We start from the raw sequence: 16,063 nt of genomic DNA, 5'->3' as shown, positions 1-16,063 counted from the left end.
AGATGGGTAGTAACGGGGGTAGATGGGTAGTAACGGGGGTAGATGGGTAGTAACTGGGGGTAGATGGGTAGTTACGGGGGATAAACTGCATTCTGGTACATGTTGTTTTCTGCCTTAATCTGTCACCATATCTGCATCCCAAATGGCACCCTATTCCCTCAATAGTGCACTACTTTTGACCAGAGCTCAGTCTTTTTCAGACACCCCAATGGTGGAACAAGCTCCCTCACGACGCCAGGACAGCGGAGTCACTCACCACCTTCCGGAGACATTTGAAACCCCACCTCTTTAAGGAATACCTGGGATAGGATAAAGTAATCCTTCTACCCCCCCAAAAAAAGAAAAAAAAACATTGTAAAGTGGTTATACATTACATTTACATTTTAGTCATTTAGCAGACACTCTTATCCAGAGCGACTTACAGTTAGTGAATACATATATATTTTTTTATACTGGCCCCCCGTGGGAATCGAACCCACAACCCTGGCGTTACAAACGCATATGCTCTATCAACTGAGCTACATCCCTGCCGGCCATTCCCTCCCCTACCCTGGACGACGCTGGGCCAATTGTGCGCCGCCCATGAGTCTCCCGGTCGCGGCCGGCTGCGACAGAGCCTGGATTCGAACCAGGATCTCTAGTGGCACAGTTAGCACTGCGATGCAGTGCCTTAGACCACTGCGCCACTCAGGAGACGGAGTGGCGCAGTGGTATCCCACTGGCTATAAAGTGAATGCACCAATTTGTAAGTCGCTCTGGATAAGAGCGTCTGCTAAATGTCGTAAATGTAAATGTAATGTCAAAACCCCCACAGCTCATATAATATAACTGTTGGTCAGCTGAATGAAACCACGTCTAACCTCATGTCAAAACCCCACAGCTCATATAACAGAGCTGTTGGTCAGCTGAATGAAACCACGTCCTAACCTCATGTCGAAAACCCCACAGCTCATCTGTCCTTCCTAGCTGCAGCATGGGGGTCTGACCTGGCCATCAGCCAGGCACACAGACTACTGCAGCATAGATACTGGAGGCTGAGACGGGGGGTCGGGGGACACTGTTGCCCCGTCCGGCGATATCCCGGGCAGGGCCAACCAGGCAGGATATAACCCCACCCACTTTGCCAAAGCACAGCCCCCACATCACCAGAGGGATATCAACAGACCACAAACCTACTACCCTGAGACAAGGCTGAGTATAGGCCACGAAGATCTCCTCCATCGCACGAGCCCGAGGGGCGACAAACCGGACAGGAAGATCACGTCAGTGACTCAACCCACCCTAGGGACGGCATGGAAAGCACCAGTAAGCCAGTGACTCAGCCCCGTAATAGGGTCAGAGGCAGAGAATCCTAGTGGAGAGAGGGGAGCCGGCCAGGCAGAGACAGCAAGGGGGGTTTGTCGCTCCAGTGCCTTGCCGTTCACCTTCGCACCCCTGGGCCAGACTACACTCAATCATAGGACCTACTGAAGAGATGAGTCTTCAGTAAAGACTTAAAGGTCGAGACAGAGTCTGCGTCTCTCACATGGATAGGCAGAACATTCCATAAAAATTGAGTTCTATAGGAGAAAGCCCTGCCTCCAGCTGTTTGCTTAGAAATTCTAGGGACAATAAGGAGGCCTGCGTCTTGTGACCGTAGCGTACGTGTAGGTATGTACGGCAGGACCAAATCAGAGAGATGGGTAGGAGCAAGCCCATGTAATGCTTTGTAGGTTAGCAGTCAGCCATATTGCCATGTGGAGATGTGCCCTTCCACATTATTCAGAGCAAGCTGAGCTGTCTAGGGGCTGTACTCTCTTGGACAATGTTTACCTAGAGAACCACAGTGACATTCACCCCCAGCTGTACAACCTAGTACAACTTGAACAAACAGGGTGACAAGGTGTTTACTAGGAAACTCTGCCATACATCCTCCAAGATCACCCAATCAGAAGAGACCAACAGTCCAGCAAGACAGCTATGCAGAAGAGGCAGGAAGAATAGAGCTGCAGGTGAGCAAAACCAGATAAGGCGTCTGCTGAACATAATCTGCTAAAATATCCATTAATTCCTTCTTTGTGATTACCTTCGCACCCCTGGGCCAGACTACACTCAATCATAGGACCTACTGAAGAGATAAGTCTTCAGTAAAGACGTAAAGGTTGAGACAGACGTCTGCTGAACATAATCTGCTAAAATATCCATCAATTCCTTCTTTGTTATTATTAGAAATAATAATTTCTATAAATATAAGCTACTCAGAAAAGGGTTCAAGTTAGCTCATATTAATACATTTATTAATACATGTAGCCTCAGAAACAAAGTTCATGAGATTTGTAATTTGCTAATCTTAGATCATTTAAATATATTATCCATTTCTGAGACTCACTTAGACAGCGCTTTTGATGATACAGCAGTAGGAATACAAGGATATACTGTTACATCTACAGAAGAGACGGGAATGTCTACGGGGGAGGTGTTGCTGTGTATATTCAGAGCCATATTCCTGTAAAGCTCAGAGAGGATCTCATGACAAATTAAGTAGAAGTGCTGTGGTTCACCTGCCTCATCTAAAGCCTCTTCTTTTTAGGGTGCTTTTAGGGCCACCAAGTGAAAACGGTCAGTATCTGGAGAATATCTGTGTGATGTTAGATAAGGTCTCTGATGCTAACAGAGAAAATGTTGTCTTGGTGAACGGAACATTGACTGGTTATCATCTAGTTGTCCTCTCAAGAGAGGAAGCTTCTTACTTGCAGAGCTTTGCCCCAAAGCAATATCTGTTCCAATTGGCTGTAATGACTGTGACATTGTGGCAATAACAAGGAAAGCCAAAGTAGCTGAGGCAGATGCAGCACATGGAGTATTTGTACAATGATTCTTGCCAATTGTTGACAACCATTCACCTGTTAAGAAACTAACTGTGAACTGTTAGATCCCCCTGGATCGATGAGGAGTTGAACAATTGTATGGTTAAAACAAATGATGCAAAAAAGGTGGCAAACAAGGCTGCTCAGCTGATTGGTTGACATACTGTCAATTGAGAAATGAACTAAACTAACAAAAAAAGTAATTATATTACCAAAACAAGATAAATTACATAAAAAAACTATGGCAAAAGACTTTGGAGTACCTTAAATTATATTATTAATTTCCATTGTTCATTGAAGTTCATGGGTCATTTATAACAAAAACGTTTGATATAGCCAATCATTTCAATGACTATTTAACTGGTAAAGTGGACAAACTGAGAAGTGAAATAACAACATTGAACAGTGAACCATTATATTTGTTTATTGAAGATCTAATAATGAAAGAGAAGGATTGCCATTTTGAATTTGGTCAAGCTAACACAGCAGTGCTAGCTGTGCCACTAGAGATCCTGATTCGAATCCAGGCTCTGTCGTAGCCGACCGCGACCGGGAGACCCATGGGCGGAGCACAATTGGCCCAGCGTCGTCCAGGGTAGGGAGGAATGGCCGGCAGGGATGTAGCTCAGTTGGTAGAGCATGGCGTTTGCAACGCCAGGTTTGTGGGTTCGATTCCCACGGGGGCCAGTATGAAAAATAAAAAATAATGTATGCACTCACTAACTGTAAGTCGCTCTGGATAAGAGCGTCTGCTAAATGACTAAAATGTAAATGTAATGTAAATGTGTGGAAGAGGTGAAAAAAAAGATTGTTATCCATCAATAATGATCAGCTACCAGGTATAGACAACGTAGATGGGAAACTAGTGAGAATGGTAGCAGACTGTATTGCCACCCCTATTTGCCATGTCTTTACCCAAAGCGTAATGGAGGGTGTGTCCACAGGAGTGGAAGGAAGCTAAAGTAATTCCACTACCTAAAAACAGTAAAGCACTAACAGCTGCCCAATCAGTTTGCTGCCTGTTCTTAGTAAACTGACTGAGAGAATTGTGTTTGAACAAATACAATGCTTTTTTAAAGAACAAGTTAACTACTGACTTTCAGCATGCATAAAGGGAAGGGTACTCAACTTGTACTGACTCTGATGACTGGCTAAAATCAAGGGGTAATAAGATGGTAGTTGGAGCTGTATTGTTAGATTTCAGTGCAGCCTTTGATGTTATTGATCATAATTTGTTATTGGAAAAAAACTCACTTGTTATTGCTTTACAACACCTGCCATCACATGGTTGGAGAGTTACTTATCTAATAGAACTCTGAGAGTATTCTTCAATGGAAGCTTTTCTAACATCAGATATGTACAGTGCGGTGTCCCTCAGGGCAGTTGCCTTGGGCCACTACTCTTCTCTGTTTTTACAAATGATTTGCCCCTGAAGCTAAAATAACTATGTATGCTGATGATTGCACACTACACATCAGCACCTACAGACAGTGAGCTCACTGAGACTCTTAGCAAGGAGATACAGTCAATGTCAGAACAGGAAATTAAGAATAAACTGGTCTTAAATACATCTAAAACCAAAAGCATTATATTTGGTTCAAAGCATTCTCTTAGACGTAAACCTCAACTGGAGTTGTGCATAAAGGGTGTGACCATTGAACAAGTTGAAGAAGCTGAACTCCTCGGAGTAACATTGGATGGTCAGTTATCGTGGTCAAGTCACATTGACAAAGTTGTTGTGAAGATGGGGGAGAGGTATGTCTGTTATAAAAATATGTTCTGTGTTTTTGACACACAGATCAACTGTACTAGTTGTTCAGGCTCTGATCTTCTCCCATCTTGATTACTGTCTGGTAATATGGTCAAGTGCAGCAAAGAAAAGACCTAGCAAAGCTGCAGCTGGCTCAAAACAAACCAGCACACCTTTCCCTTAACTGCACACACAGAACTAACATCAACAACCGGCTTGATAGTCTTTCATGGTTGAGGGTTGAGGAGAAATTGACTACTTCTCTTCTAGTCTTTTTAAGAAACATTTGTGTGTTGAAAATGCCTAACCACTTGTGTGATCTATTTACATAAACTTCAAACAGACATATGATACATACCCCACCAGACACGCCACTATAGGTTTCTTCACAGTATCCAAATCAGAAACAGATTTAATTTAAATCTGTTCCCCATATACTGCTTAATGACCAGGGCCCAGAGGATAGTGCACTATATAGGGAATAGGGTGCCATTTGGGATGCAAACAGTGCTGTTTTAGTGCCTGTCCGAAGGATGGGTAAATACATGCTTGGCAATGGTATTCAGACGCTCACGCACACGCACACACACACGCACGCACACACACACACACACACACACACACACACACACACACACACACACACACACACACACACACACACACACACACACACACACACACACACACACACACACACACACACACCTAGCCAGATGCCATCATGAGGTGTTCTAAAACCGGTTATATAATTGGTGTTATAGATGACTGTGCATCCTGTTTGCTCCAATGTAAACTGTTAATAACTTCTGTCATGAGTTATTACATGCTACATAAGAGTCTATATACCAGATGTTATTACAAGGTGTTATATCATTTACCAACCTCTGTATCATATTATTACATTGAATGGAATGGTGGACAGCATTATCATGTCTGTCACGCCTGGCTCTGGGGACACTGTTATGTTGAGCCAGGGTGTGTATTCTATGTTTGTATTTCTATGTTGGCCTGAGTGACTCCCAATCAGAGGCAACGAGTGTCAGCTGGTTGTCTCTGATTGGGAGCCATATTTAACTGTCTGTCTTTCACTTTGTGTTTGTGGTTTCTTGTTCGATGTTGGTTTGTGTTTAAACCGTAGACGTCACGTTTTCGTTTGTTGTTTTGATCGTGTGATCATTAAATAAATATAAATATGTTCACCTTCAACGCTGCGCATTGGTCTCTCCCTGACGATCGTGACAATGTCATATGCCCTTATAGAGCGTGCACAGACACCTCAACTAAAGTGATATTCATTTGATGTGTTATTAAAACCAGTTATGAATGTGCTTATACCACAGGATGAGTTGAGAGTATCACAAAACTTTACCATTCAAAGGATCTCAAAGAAACATGGGCAAATGGGAGACAGATGTACTTAGGACACATTATAATACCAACAACTTGTTTTAAAAAAAAAACGTTAAAATGTTGAAACGAAATGGAAGCGAATACAATTTTTACAACAACATCAACGTTGCTGTGGCACAATAGGATTTGTGACAGCTGTGAAAAAAAGGAAGGTGTGCCGTCTACAGTAACAACGACAGATAGCTTAGCTATAGCTCTCTCTCTCAGCTCTCACTAGCTCGCTCACTCTCTATCTCTCTCTCAGCTCTCAGCTATAGCTCTCTCTCTCAGCTCTCAGCTCTAGCTCTCTCTCTCTCTCGCTCTCAGCTCTCACTCTCACTCGCTCGCTCACTCGCTCTCGCTCTCAGCTCTCACTCGCTATCTCTCTCTCAGCTCTCAGCTCTCTCTCTCTCTCTCGCTCTCTACCAGCCTTTCTCTCTCACAACACCCACCCTCCCTCCATCCCTCCCTCCCTCCCTCCCTCCCTCCTCCCTCCCTCCCTCCCTCTTCAGAGACAGTAAGTAATTAAAGTCAGCTATAAAACCATGAATAGCTCCAAAAATGAATCACGTTAAATCTGACTTATACCATTTCAGGGGAATGCCTCTCACCCTGGTTTCACTGTGAGCTGGCAGGCCTCCTGGCAGGGCTGAGCAGCCATAGCGTGTCACGCTATCATGCCACTGTGCCACAGGTTGGATCCATGCTACGCTAGTAGTCATGTTGACTTCAGCGCCTGTAACAACTCCCTACCCCCTCTCCCTCCTCATTCTACCCCAGGGTAAGTGCACTGTAGCTGGGCTGAAAGCTTCTAGTGAAGCCCACACGTGACCCAACCAGCCCCAAGAGAGAAGGGAGAGAAATGGATAGGGAGAGGGGAAAGAGAGACGGGGAGAGAGAGACGGGGAGAGACGGAGACAGAGGATGAACGAGAGAGAGGGAGGGACCTCAGTGTTGTCATAGCAACAGCGCCGGCTTAGAGTGTAGTTCATTAGGATCCCCATTAGCTACTGCACATGCAGCAGATACTCTTCCTGGGGTCCACATAAAACGTACAAATACATCACATTTGCACAGAACAGTTATAGACAAAAACAACATTACATAAAATAAAATAAAAATAGGAGTTATATATTGGAAAGACAAGAGACAACAAAAATACTATTTAAACACTATTCATACAAGAGTATTTAGTCAGCCACCAATTGTGCAAGTTCTCCCACTTAAACATTTTCATCATAGGTACACGTCAACTATGACAGACAAATTGAGAAAAGAAATCCAGAAAATCACATTGTAGGATTTTTAATGAATTTATTTGCAAATTATGGTGGAAAATAAGTATTTGGTCACCTACAAACAAGCAAGATTTCTGGCTCTCACAGACCTGTAACTTCTTCTTCTTTACGAGGCTCCTCTGTCCTCCACTCATTACCTGTATTAATGGCACCTGTTTGAACTTGTTATCAGTATAAAAGACACCTGTCCACAACCTCAAACAGTCACACTCCAAACTCCACTATGGCCAAGACCAAAGAGCTGTCAAAGGACACCAGAAACAAAATTGTAGACCTGCACCAGGCTGGGAAGACTGAATCTGCAATAGGTAAGCAGCTTGGTTTGAAGAAATCAACTGTGGGAGCAATTATTAGGAAATGGAAGACATACAAGACCACTGATAATCTCCCTCGATCTGGGGCTCACGCAAGATCTCACCCCGTGGGGTCAAAATGATCACAAGAACGGTGAGCAAAAATCACAGAACCACACGGGGGGACTGGGTGAATTACCTGCAGAGAGCTGGGACCAAAGTAACAAAGCCTACCATCAGTAACACACTACGCCAGGGACTCAAATCCTGCAGTGCCAGACGTGTCCCCCTGCTTAAGCCAGTACATGTCCAGGCCCGTCTGAAGTTTGCTAGAGTGCATTTGGATGATCCAGAAGAGGATTGGGAGAATGTCATATGTTCAGATGAAACCAAAATAGAACTTTTTGGTAAAAACTCAACATGTCGTGTTTGGAGGACAAAGAATGCTGAGTTGCATCCAAAGAACACCATACCTACTGTGAAGCATGGGGTGGAAACATCATGCTTTGGGGCTGTTTTTCTGCAAAGGGACCAGGACGACTGATCCGTGTAAAGGAAAGAATGAATGGGGCCATGTATCGTGAGATTTTGAGTGAAAACCTCCTTCCATCAGCAAGGGCATTGAAGATGAAACGTGGCTGGGACATTCAGCATGACAATGATCCCAAACACACCGACCGGGCAACGAAGGAGTGGCTTCGTAAGAAGCATTTCAAGGTCCTGGAGTGGCCTAGCCAGTCTCCAGATCTCAACCCCATAGAAAATCTTTGGAGGGAGTTGAAAGTCTGTGTTGCCCAGCGACAGGCCAAAAACATCACTGCTCTAGAGGAGATCTGCATGGAGGAATGAGCCAAAATACCATCAACAGTGTGTGAAAACCTTGTGAAGACTTACAGAAAACCAACAAAGGGTATATAACAAAGTATTGAGAAACTTTTGTTATTGACCAAATACTTATTTTCCACCATAATTTGCAAATAAATTCATAAAAATCCTACAATGTGATTTTCTGGATTTATTTTCTTCTAATTTTGTCTGTCATGAGTTGGCGTGTACCTATGATGAAAAATACAGGCCTCTCTCATCTTTTTAAGTGGGAGAACTTGCACAATTGGTGGCTGACTAAATACTTTTTTCCCCCACTGTATATACATATTCGTATATACAGTCAAATTAGATCTTTAGAAAGAAGAGACTGTGATACAATTATGTTTTTATATATATTTTTAAAGCTAAACTTGCTTTTTTGCCCTGAGTAACCTCTGGTGGCAGAGCATTCCACGATGACATGGCTCTATACATGAGAGAGAGAGAGAGAGAGAGAGAGAGAGAGAGAGAGAGAGAGACAAAGAGAGAGACAGACAGACAGAAAGAAAGAGACAAAGAGAGAGACAGACAGACAGAAAGAAAGAAAGAGACAAAGAGAGACAGACAGACAGACAGACAGAAAGAAAGAGAGAGACAAAGAGAGAGACAGACAGAAAGAAAGATTAACAGAACAAGATGAACTCCCACAACCCCAGAGAGAGAGCGGGACAGCTGCTTTATCGTCTCTAAACATTGTGGTACGCCACATGGTAATTCAATTCAATAAAACCCTCAGTCTCACAGAGCGAACTCCAAAGGAGACGCCACTTCAAATCATAGCAGATATACCTTGGAGTACTCCGCACCGTGCTTCTCCTTGTACCCATTCCGACAGACGGTGTAATTGTAAAAGCGGGAATTTTTTACGAGCCCCACCCACTCACGCCACCCAGGAGGGATGTAGCTGCCGTTGTACTCGTTCAGGTACTTCCCGAAGAACGCTGAGAGAGGAGACAGGGAAGATAAGAGTTAGAGAAACGTTATTGTCAACGCAATGTGGACATTTTGTCTTTGGCTTCACACCCGAAAAAAATTCTGAACACATCATCAAGAGCACCTCATCCTCGAGATCACTCAAATAAACTGTTCAAATATAGGGACGGTAGGAGGATCATAAATGTCTTGTCTGTTAAAAAACCTGTAAGGATTTTCTCTAAAGCTGGTGATACACCAGTGTTTCTCATAACCATAGAGTAGGGTCATGAATGGGATTTGGCTTGTTAAATATCAGCACATTTTTTCCCTTCACCTTTCTCTGACCCCTAATAAAAACCTCCTCCCTAGGAACCATGTACCTGGAGCTGTCAGTAGGTTCCTAGGGGGGAGGAGGAGGTGTTATTAGGGTCAGAGAAAAGGTAAAGGCCCATTCAGACACAACAGGGAAAAATTAGCCTGACATGGGAACACAGGGGAGAGGACACTAAATTTTTTTCCTTATCAAGTTCCTGTATTATAACAATAGAAGCTATAAAAGTTCCATCAATGCTCTTACCTGTCCTGTATCCTGTGTTGTTGAGGTAGACTGCGAAGGAACGTGGTTCATGCTGAGCCTGCCAGGACGGTGAGGAACAGTTCTCATTGTTGGTGTATGTGTTGTGATTGTGAACATACTTCCCTGTCAGCATGGACGAGCGAGACGGACAGCACATGGGCGTGGTCACAAAGGCGTTGGTGAATGAGGTGCCTCCATCCTCCATTATCTTACGAGTCTTATTCATCACCTGGAGAGAACCTGGAGAGGAGGAAGAGGATGGAGAGGAGGATGATGGAGAGGAGGAGGATGGAGAGGATGAGGATGGAGAAGAGGATGGAAAGGAGGAGGATGGAGAGGAGGAGGAGGATGGAGAGGAGGAGGATGAAGAGGAGGAGGAGGATGAGGAGGAGGAGGAGGATGGAGAGGAGGATGAAGAGGAGGAGGAGGATGAAGAGGAGGAGGATAGAGAGGAGGAGGAGGAGGAGGAGGAGGAGGAGGAGGAGGAGGATGGAGAGGAGGATGAGGGAGGGGAGGAGGATGGAGAGGAGGATGAAGAGGAGGAGGAGGAGGATGGGAAATAAAATACAAATTATTGTCTTTCTTGCATTTTTGTGTTTATATTTTTTTGTTGAATTCACTGACTGTAAGTCGAGCGCATAACAAATTGCAGTCTTGACAAATTGTCTAATTAACCAAGTTTCCATCCACAGTTTTGATGCGAGTTAAGTCATACCGTATAAAAAAAAAATCACGTCATCTGTGTTTCGGTGTTTAAAAGAAAATGCAGACAGATAATTTGTTCGTTCGACATTGTGGGATCTTTTTGTGTCTGTAAAATGAATTATGCTAGAAATGGTGGTGGAAACGCCTTCATGCGCAAATATTAATATAATAACCATCATATCGAAGTAAACTTGGAGTCACGCGATGCTATGTTGTGTGGTCCTCCCAGTACAACTCGGGAAACCATGCAGTTTATTAGGCTACAGATTAAATAAGTTACTCCACAGGGTTCAAAGTGCACAGCGATCTTTATACTCCTTTCCGATAAATATAGAGGGTCTGATTCTGGTGGCATGATGATCGATGCTTGACTGCCATTTGACAAATACAAATATTCATAATAATCTCATCATGTAGACTAGCCTACAGTATCTGTGAGCTGTTGGCTAAAGCTCACTGTGCCAAGACCGGAGTAGGCACATTGGCTATTTAATGCAACAGATTCGGTGACAAAACTATAGGTAGTCTCCCTCCCATCCCGGAGGACCTGAGCCCTAGGACCATGCCTCAGTACTACCTGGCCTGATGACTCCTGGCTGTCCCCAGTCCACCTGGTCGTGCTGCTGCTCCAGTTTACACTGTTCTGCCTGCGGCTATGGAACCCTGACCAGTTCACCGGACGTGCTACCTTGTCCCAGACCTGCTGTTTTCAGCTTTCTCTCTCTACCGCACCTGCTATTTCAACCTCTAAATGCCCGGCTATGAAAAGCCAAGTGACATTTACTCCTGATGTACTGACCTGCTGCAACCTCTACAACCACTGTGACTATTATTTTACCCTGCTGGTCATCTATGAACGTTTGAACATCTTGAAGAAAAATCTGGCCTTAATGGTCATGTACTGTTATAATCTTCACCCGGCACAGCGAGAAGGGGACTGGCCACCCCTCAGAGCCTGGTTTCTCTCTAGGTTTCTTCCTAGGTTTCTGCCTTTCTAGGGAGTTTTTCCCTAGCCATCGTGCTTCTACATCTGCATTGCTTGTTGTTTGGGGTTTTAGGCTGGGTTTCTGTATAGGACATTGCAAGCAGGCTTGTGCACAGATTGGGTCCGAGCACCTGCTCCTTTTCCCTCCCACTTGCCAAATGCCCTTTTGGGTGTGTCACGATCGTCGTATACAGAGGAGGACCAAGGCGCAGCGTTGCAGGCAAACATACTCTTTATTAGAGACACAATCAAAAACAACAAAAACGATAACGTGACAGTTCACGGTCTAACACAAACAGACTAGAAACAAGATCCCACAACATTTGTGGGCAAATAGCCTCTATAAATATGGCTCCCAATCAGAGACAACCAGCCACAGCTGACACTCGTTGCCTCTGATTGGGAGCCACTCTAGCCAACACAGAAATACAACCTATAGAATATCCACACCCTGGCTCAACATATAGAGTCCCAGAGCCAGGGTGTGACAGTACCCCCTAAAGGCGCGGACTGCGACCGCGCCTAACGTACCACACCAGGAGGCATTCCTCCTCGGAGGCGGTTCCGGCTCGGGCTTGACCACCACCCTTCCACCATCCCCCGTGGCGCCACTGGTCCGGTCTGGCCCCGCTGGCTGGAGCTGGACCGGACATCGTAAAGCGGACCGCTTTGGCTCCGGTGTGGGGCAGCTGACGGTACCTTACCAGGCACCGGTGACCCAGGCACGGGTTGTGCTGGACTGACGACGCGCACCCCTGGCTTGGTGCGTGGGCAGGCCGGACCGGGCTGACGACTCGCACCCCTGGCTTGTGCGTGGAGTAGAACGGGCGGACCGGGCTGACGTCGCACCCCTGGCTTGGTGCGTGGGTAAGAACGGGCCGGACCGGGCTGATGATGCGCACCCCTGGCTTGGTGCGTGGAGTAGGAACGGGCGGACCGGGCTGGCGATGCGCACCCCTGGCTGGTGCGTGGAGTAGGAGCAGGGACAGGCCGGACCGGGCTGGCGACGCACACCCGTAGGCTTGGTGCGTGGAGCAGGGACAGGCCGGACCGGGCTGGCGACGCACACCGTAGGCTTGGTGCGTGGAGCAGGGACAGGCCGGACCGGGCTGGCGACGCACACCGAGGCTTGGTGTGTGGAGCAGGGACAGGCCGGACCGGGCTGGCGACGCACACCGTAGGCTTGGTGCGTGGAGCAGGGACAGGCCGGACCGGGCTGGCGACGCACACCATAGGCTGGGTGCGTGGAGCAGGGACAGGCCGGACCGGGCTGGCGACGCACACCGTAGGCTTGGTAGCGTGGAGCAGGGACAGGCCGGACCGGGCTGTGGAGACGGATAGGAGACCTGGAGTGAAGAGCTGCCACAACCCGTCCTGGCTGAATGCCTACCTTCACACACTCTGTGTGAGGCATCAGCACAGGACGTACAGGCTGTGTACCCGTACTGGCATAACAGCACGTGACACTGGCGCAGGATATCCGGGACCGAGGAGAGGCACTGGAGGCCACGAGCGCTGAGCCGGCACACTCCGTCCTGGCTGCATGCCCACCTTCGCACAACACGTGCGGGGTGCTCGCACAGGACGTACCGGACTATGCCGGACCACTGCGTGGCACAGTGCGCAGCTCCGCATACCGCGGAACCTGCCCAGTCTCATGCTGCCATGCCTGAGTACGGGGAGTTGGCTCTGCTCTCCATCCAGGCTCCGCCAACCTGCCTTCTGGCCCCCAAAACCCGGTGGCCTCCTCTCCTAATCTCCCAATTCGCCCTGTGGCAGCCTCCTGCTGCCCAGTCGCCCATGCCGTGTGCCCCCCCCTAAACAATTCTTGGGGGTGCCTCTCGCCTGTCCGACCACGGCCCGGTTGACGCCCGCTTCTCCACTCCTGCCTGGGTCTCCCCCTTCATCGCCTTCCGGTACCGGACGGCCTCCTCCTTCGTAATCTGCCCCCCAGCCGAGGAGGACATCCACCAGCGTTACCTCCTGCGTGTGTTCCTGGACACGCTGCTTGGTCCTGGTTTGGTGGGATCTTCTGTCACGATCAGTCGTATACAGAGGAGGACCAAGGCGCAGTGTTGCAGGCAAACATACTCTTTATTAGAGACACAATCAAAAACAACAAAACGATAACGTGACAGTTCACGGTCTAACACAAACAGACTAGAAACAAGATCCCACAACATTTGTGGGCAAATAGCCTCTATAAATATGGCTCCCAATCAGAGACAACCAGCCACAGCTGACACTCGTTGCCTCTGATTGGGAACCACTCTGGCCAACACAGAAATACAACCTATAGAATATCCACACCCTGGCTCAACATATAGAGTCCCAGAGCCAGGGTGTGACAGGGTGGAGGAATATACAGTTGAAGTCTGGAAGTTTACATACACCTTAGCCAAATATATTTAAACTCAGTTTTTTTCACAATTCCTGACATTTAATCCTAGTAAAAATTCCCTGTCTTAGGTCAGTTAGGATCACCACTTTATTTTAAGAATGTGAAATGTCAGAATAATAGTAGAGAGAATGATTTATTTCAGCTTTTATGTCTTTCATCACATTCCCAGTGGGTCAGAAGTTTACATACACTCAATTAGTATTTGGTAGCATTGCCTTTAAATTGTTTAACTTGGGTCAAACGTTTTGGGTAGCCTTCCACAAGCTTCCCACAATAAGTTGGGTGAATTTTGGTCCATTCCTCCTGACAGAGCTGGTGTAACTGAGTCAGGTTTGTAGGCCTCCTTGCTCGCACATGCTTTTTCAATTCTGCCCACAAATTTTCTATAGGATTGAGGTCAGGGCTTTGTGATGACCACTCCAATACCTTGACTTTGTTGTCCTTAAGCCATTTTGCCACAACTCTGGAAGTATGCTTGGGGTCATTGTCCATTTGGAAGACCCATTTGCAACCAAGCTTTAACTTCCTGACTGATGTCTTGAGATGTTGCTTCAATATATCCACATAATTTTCCTTCCTCATGATGCCATCTATTTTGTGAAGTGCACCAGTCCCTCCTGCAGCAAAGCACCCCCAGAGCATGATGCTGCCACCCCCGTGCTTCACGGTTGGGATGGTGTTCTTCGGCTTGCTAGGCACCCCCTTTTTCCTCCACATAACGATGGTCATTATGGCCAAACAGTTCTATGTTTGTTTCATCAGACCAGAGGACATTTCTCCAAAAAGTACAATCTTTGTCCCCATGTGCAGTTGCATACCGTAGTCTGGCTTTTTTATGGCGGTTTTGGAGCAGTGGCTTCTTCCTTGCAGAGCGGCCTTTTAGGTTATGTCGATATAGGACTCGTTTTACTGTGGATATAGATACTTTTGGACCTGTTTCCTCCAGCATCTTCACAAGGTCCTTTGCTGTTGTTCTGGGATTGAGTTGCACTTTTTGCACCAAAGTACATTCATCTCTAGGAGACAAAATGCATCTCCTTCCTGAGCGGTATGACGGCTGCGTGGTCCCATGGTGTTTATACTTGCGTACTATTGTTTGTACAGATGAACGTGGTACATTCAGGCATTTGGAAATTGCTCCCAAGGATGAAACATTTTTTTTCTGAGGTCTTGGCTAATTTCTTTTGATTTTTTCATGATGTCAAGCAAAGAGGCACTGAGTTTGAAGGTAGGCCTTTAAATACATCCACAGGTACACCTCCAATTGACTCAAGTGATGTCAATTAGCCTATCAGAAGCTTCTAAAGCCACAATATCATTTTCTGTGATTTTCCAAGCTGTTTAAAGGCACAGTAAACTTCTCACCCACTGGAATTGTGATACAGTGAATTTAAGTGAAATAATCTGTCTATCAACAATTGTTGGAAAAATTACTTCTGTCATGCACAAAGTAGATGTCCTAACCGACTTGCCATAACTATACTTTGTTAACAAGAAATTTGTGGAGTGGTTGAAAAACGAGTTTTAATGACTCCAACATAAGTGTATGTAAACTTCCGACTTCAACTGTATACAGTATATATACAGTGAGGGGAAAAAAGTATTTGATCCCCTGCTGATTTTGTATGTTTGTCCACTGACAAAGACATGATCAGTCTATAATTTTAATGGGAGGTTTATTTGAACAGTGAGAGACAGAATAACAACAAAATAATCCAGAAAAACACACGTCAAAAATGTTATAAATTGATTTGCATTTTAATGAGGGAAATAAGTATTTGACCCCTCTGGAAAAAATGACTTAGTACTTGGTGGCAAAACCCTTGTTGGCAATCACAGAGGTCAGATGTTTCTTGTAGTTGGCCACCAGGTTTGCACACATCTCAGGAGGGATTTTGTCACACTCCTCTTTGCAGATCTTCTCCAAGTCATTAAGGTTTCGAGCCTTACGTTTGGCAACTCGAACCTTCAGCTCCCTCCACAGATCTTCTATGGGATTAAGGTCTGGAGACTGGCTAGGCCACTTCAGGACCT

At 46.0% G+C, this 16,063-nt stretch overlaps 1 protein-coding gene across 1 annotated transcript in view; it reads right to left on the bottom strand.

The window, feature by feature from the left end:
• The window catches only part of LOC121549742 (extracellular sulfatase Sulf-1-like), a 148,067-nt gene that overhangs the window by 82,097 nt on the left and 49,907 nt on the right, over nt 1-16,063 (bottom strand). The window contains 2 exon segments of the mRNA XM_041861596.2: nt 9,236-9,387; nt 9,939-10,178. Of these exon segments, the coding sequence (XP_041717530.2) occupies nt 9,236-9,387; nt 9,939-10,178 (392 nt within the window).

This window comes from Coregonus clupeaformis, chromosome 34 (assembly GCF_020615455.1).
Source record: "Coregonus clupeaformis isolate EN_2021a chromosome 34, ASM2061545v1, whole genome shotgun sequence".
NCBI lineage: Eukaryota > Metazoa > Chordata > Actinopteri > Salmoniformes > Salmonidae > Coregonus > Coregonus clupeaformis.
This window is presented reverse-complemented; position numbering and strand designations above follow the sequence as displayed.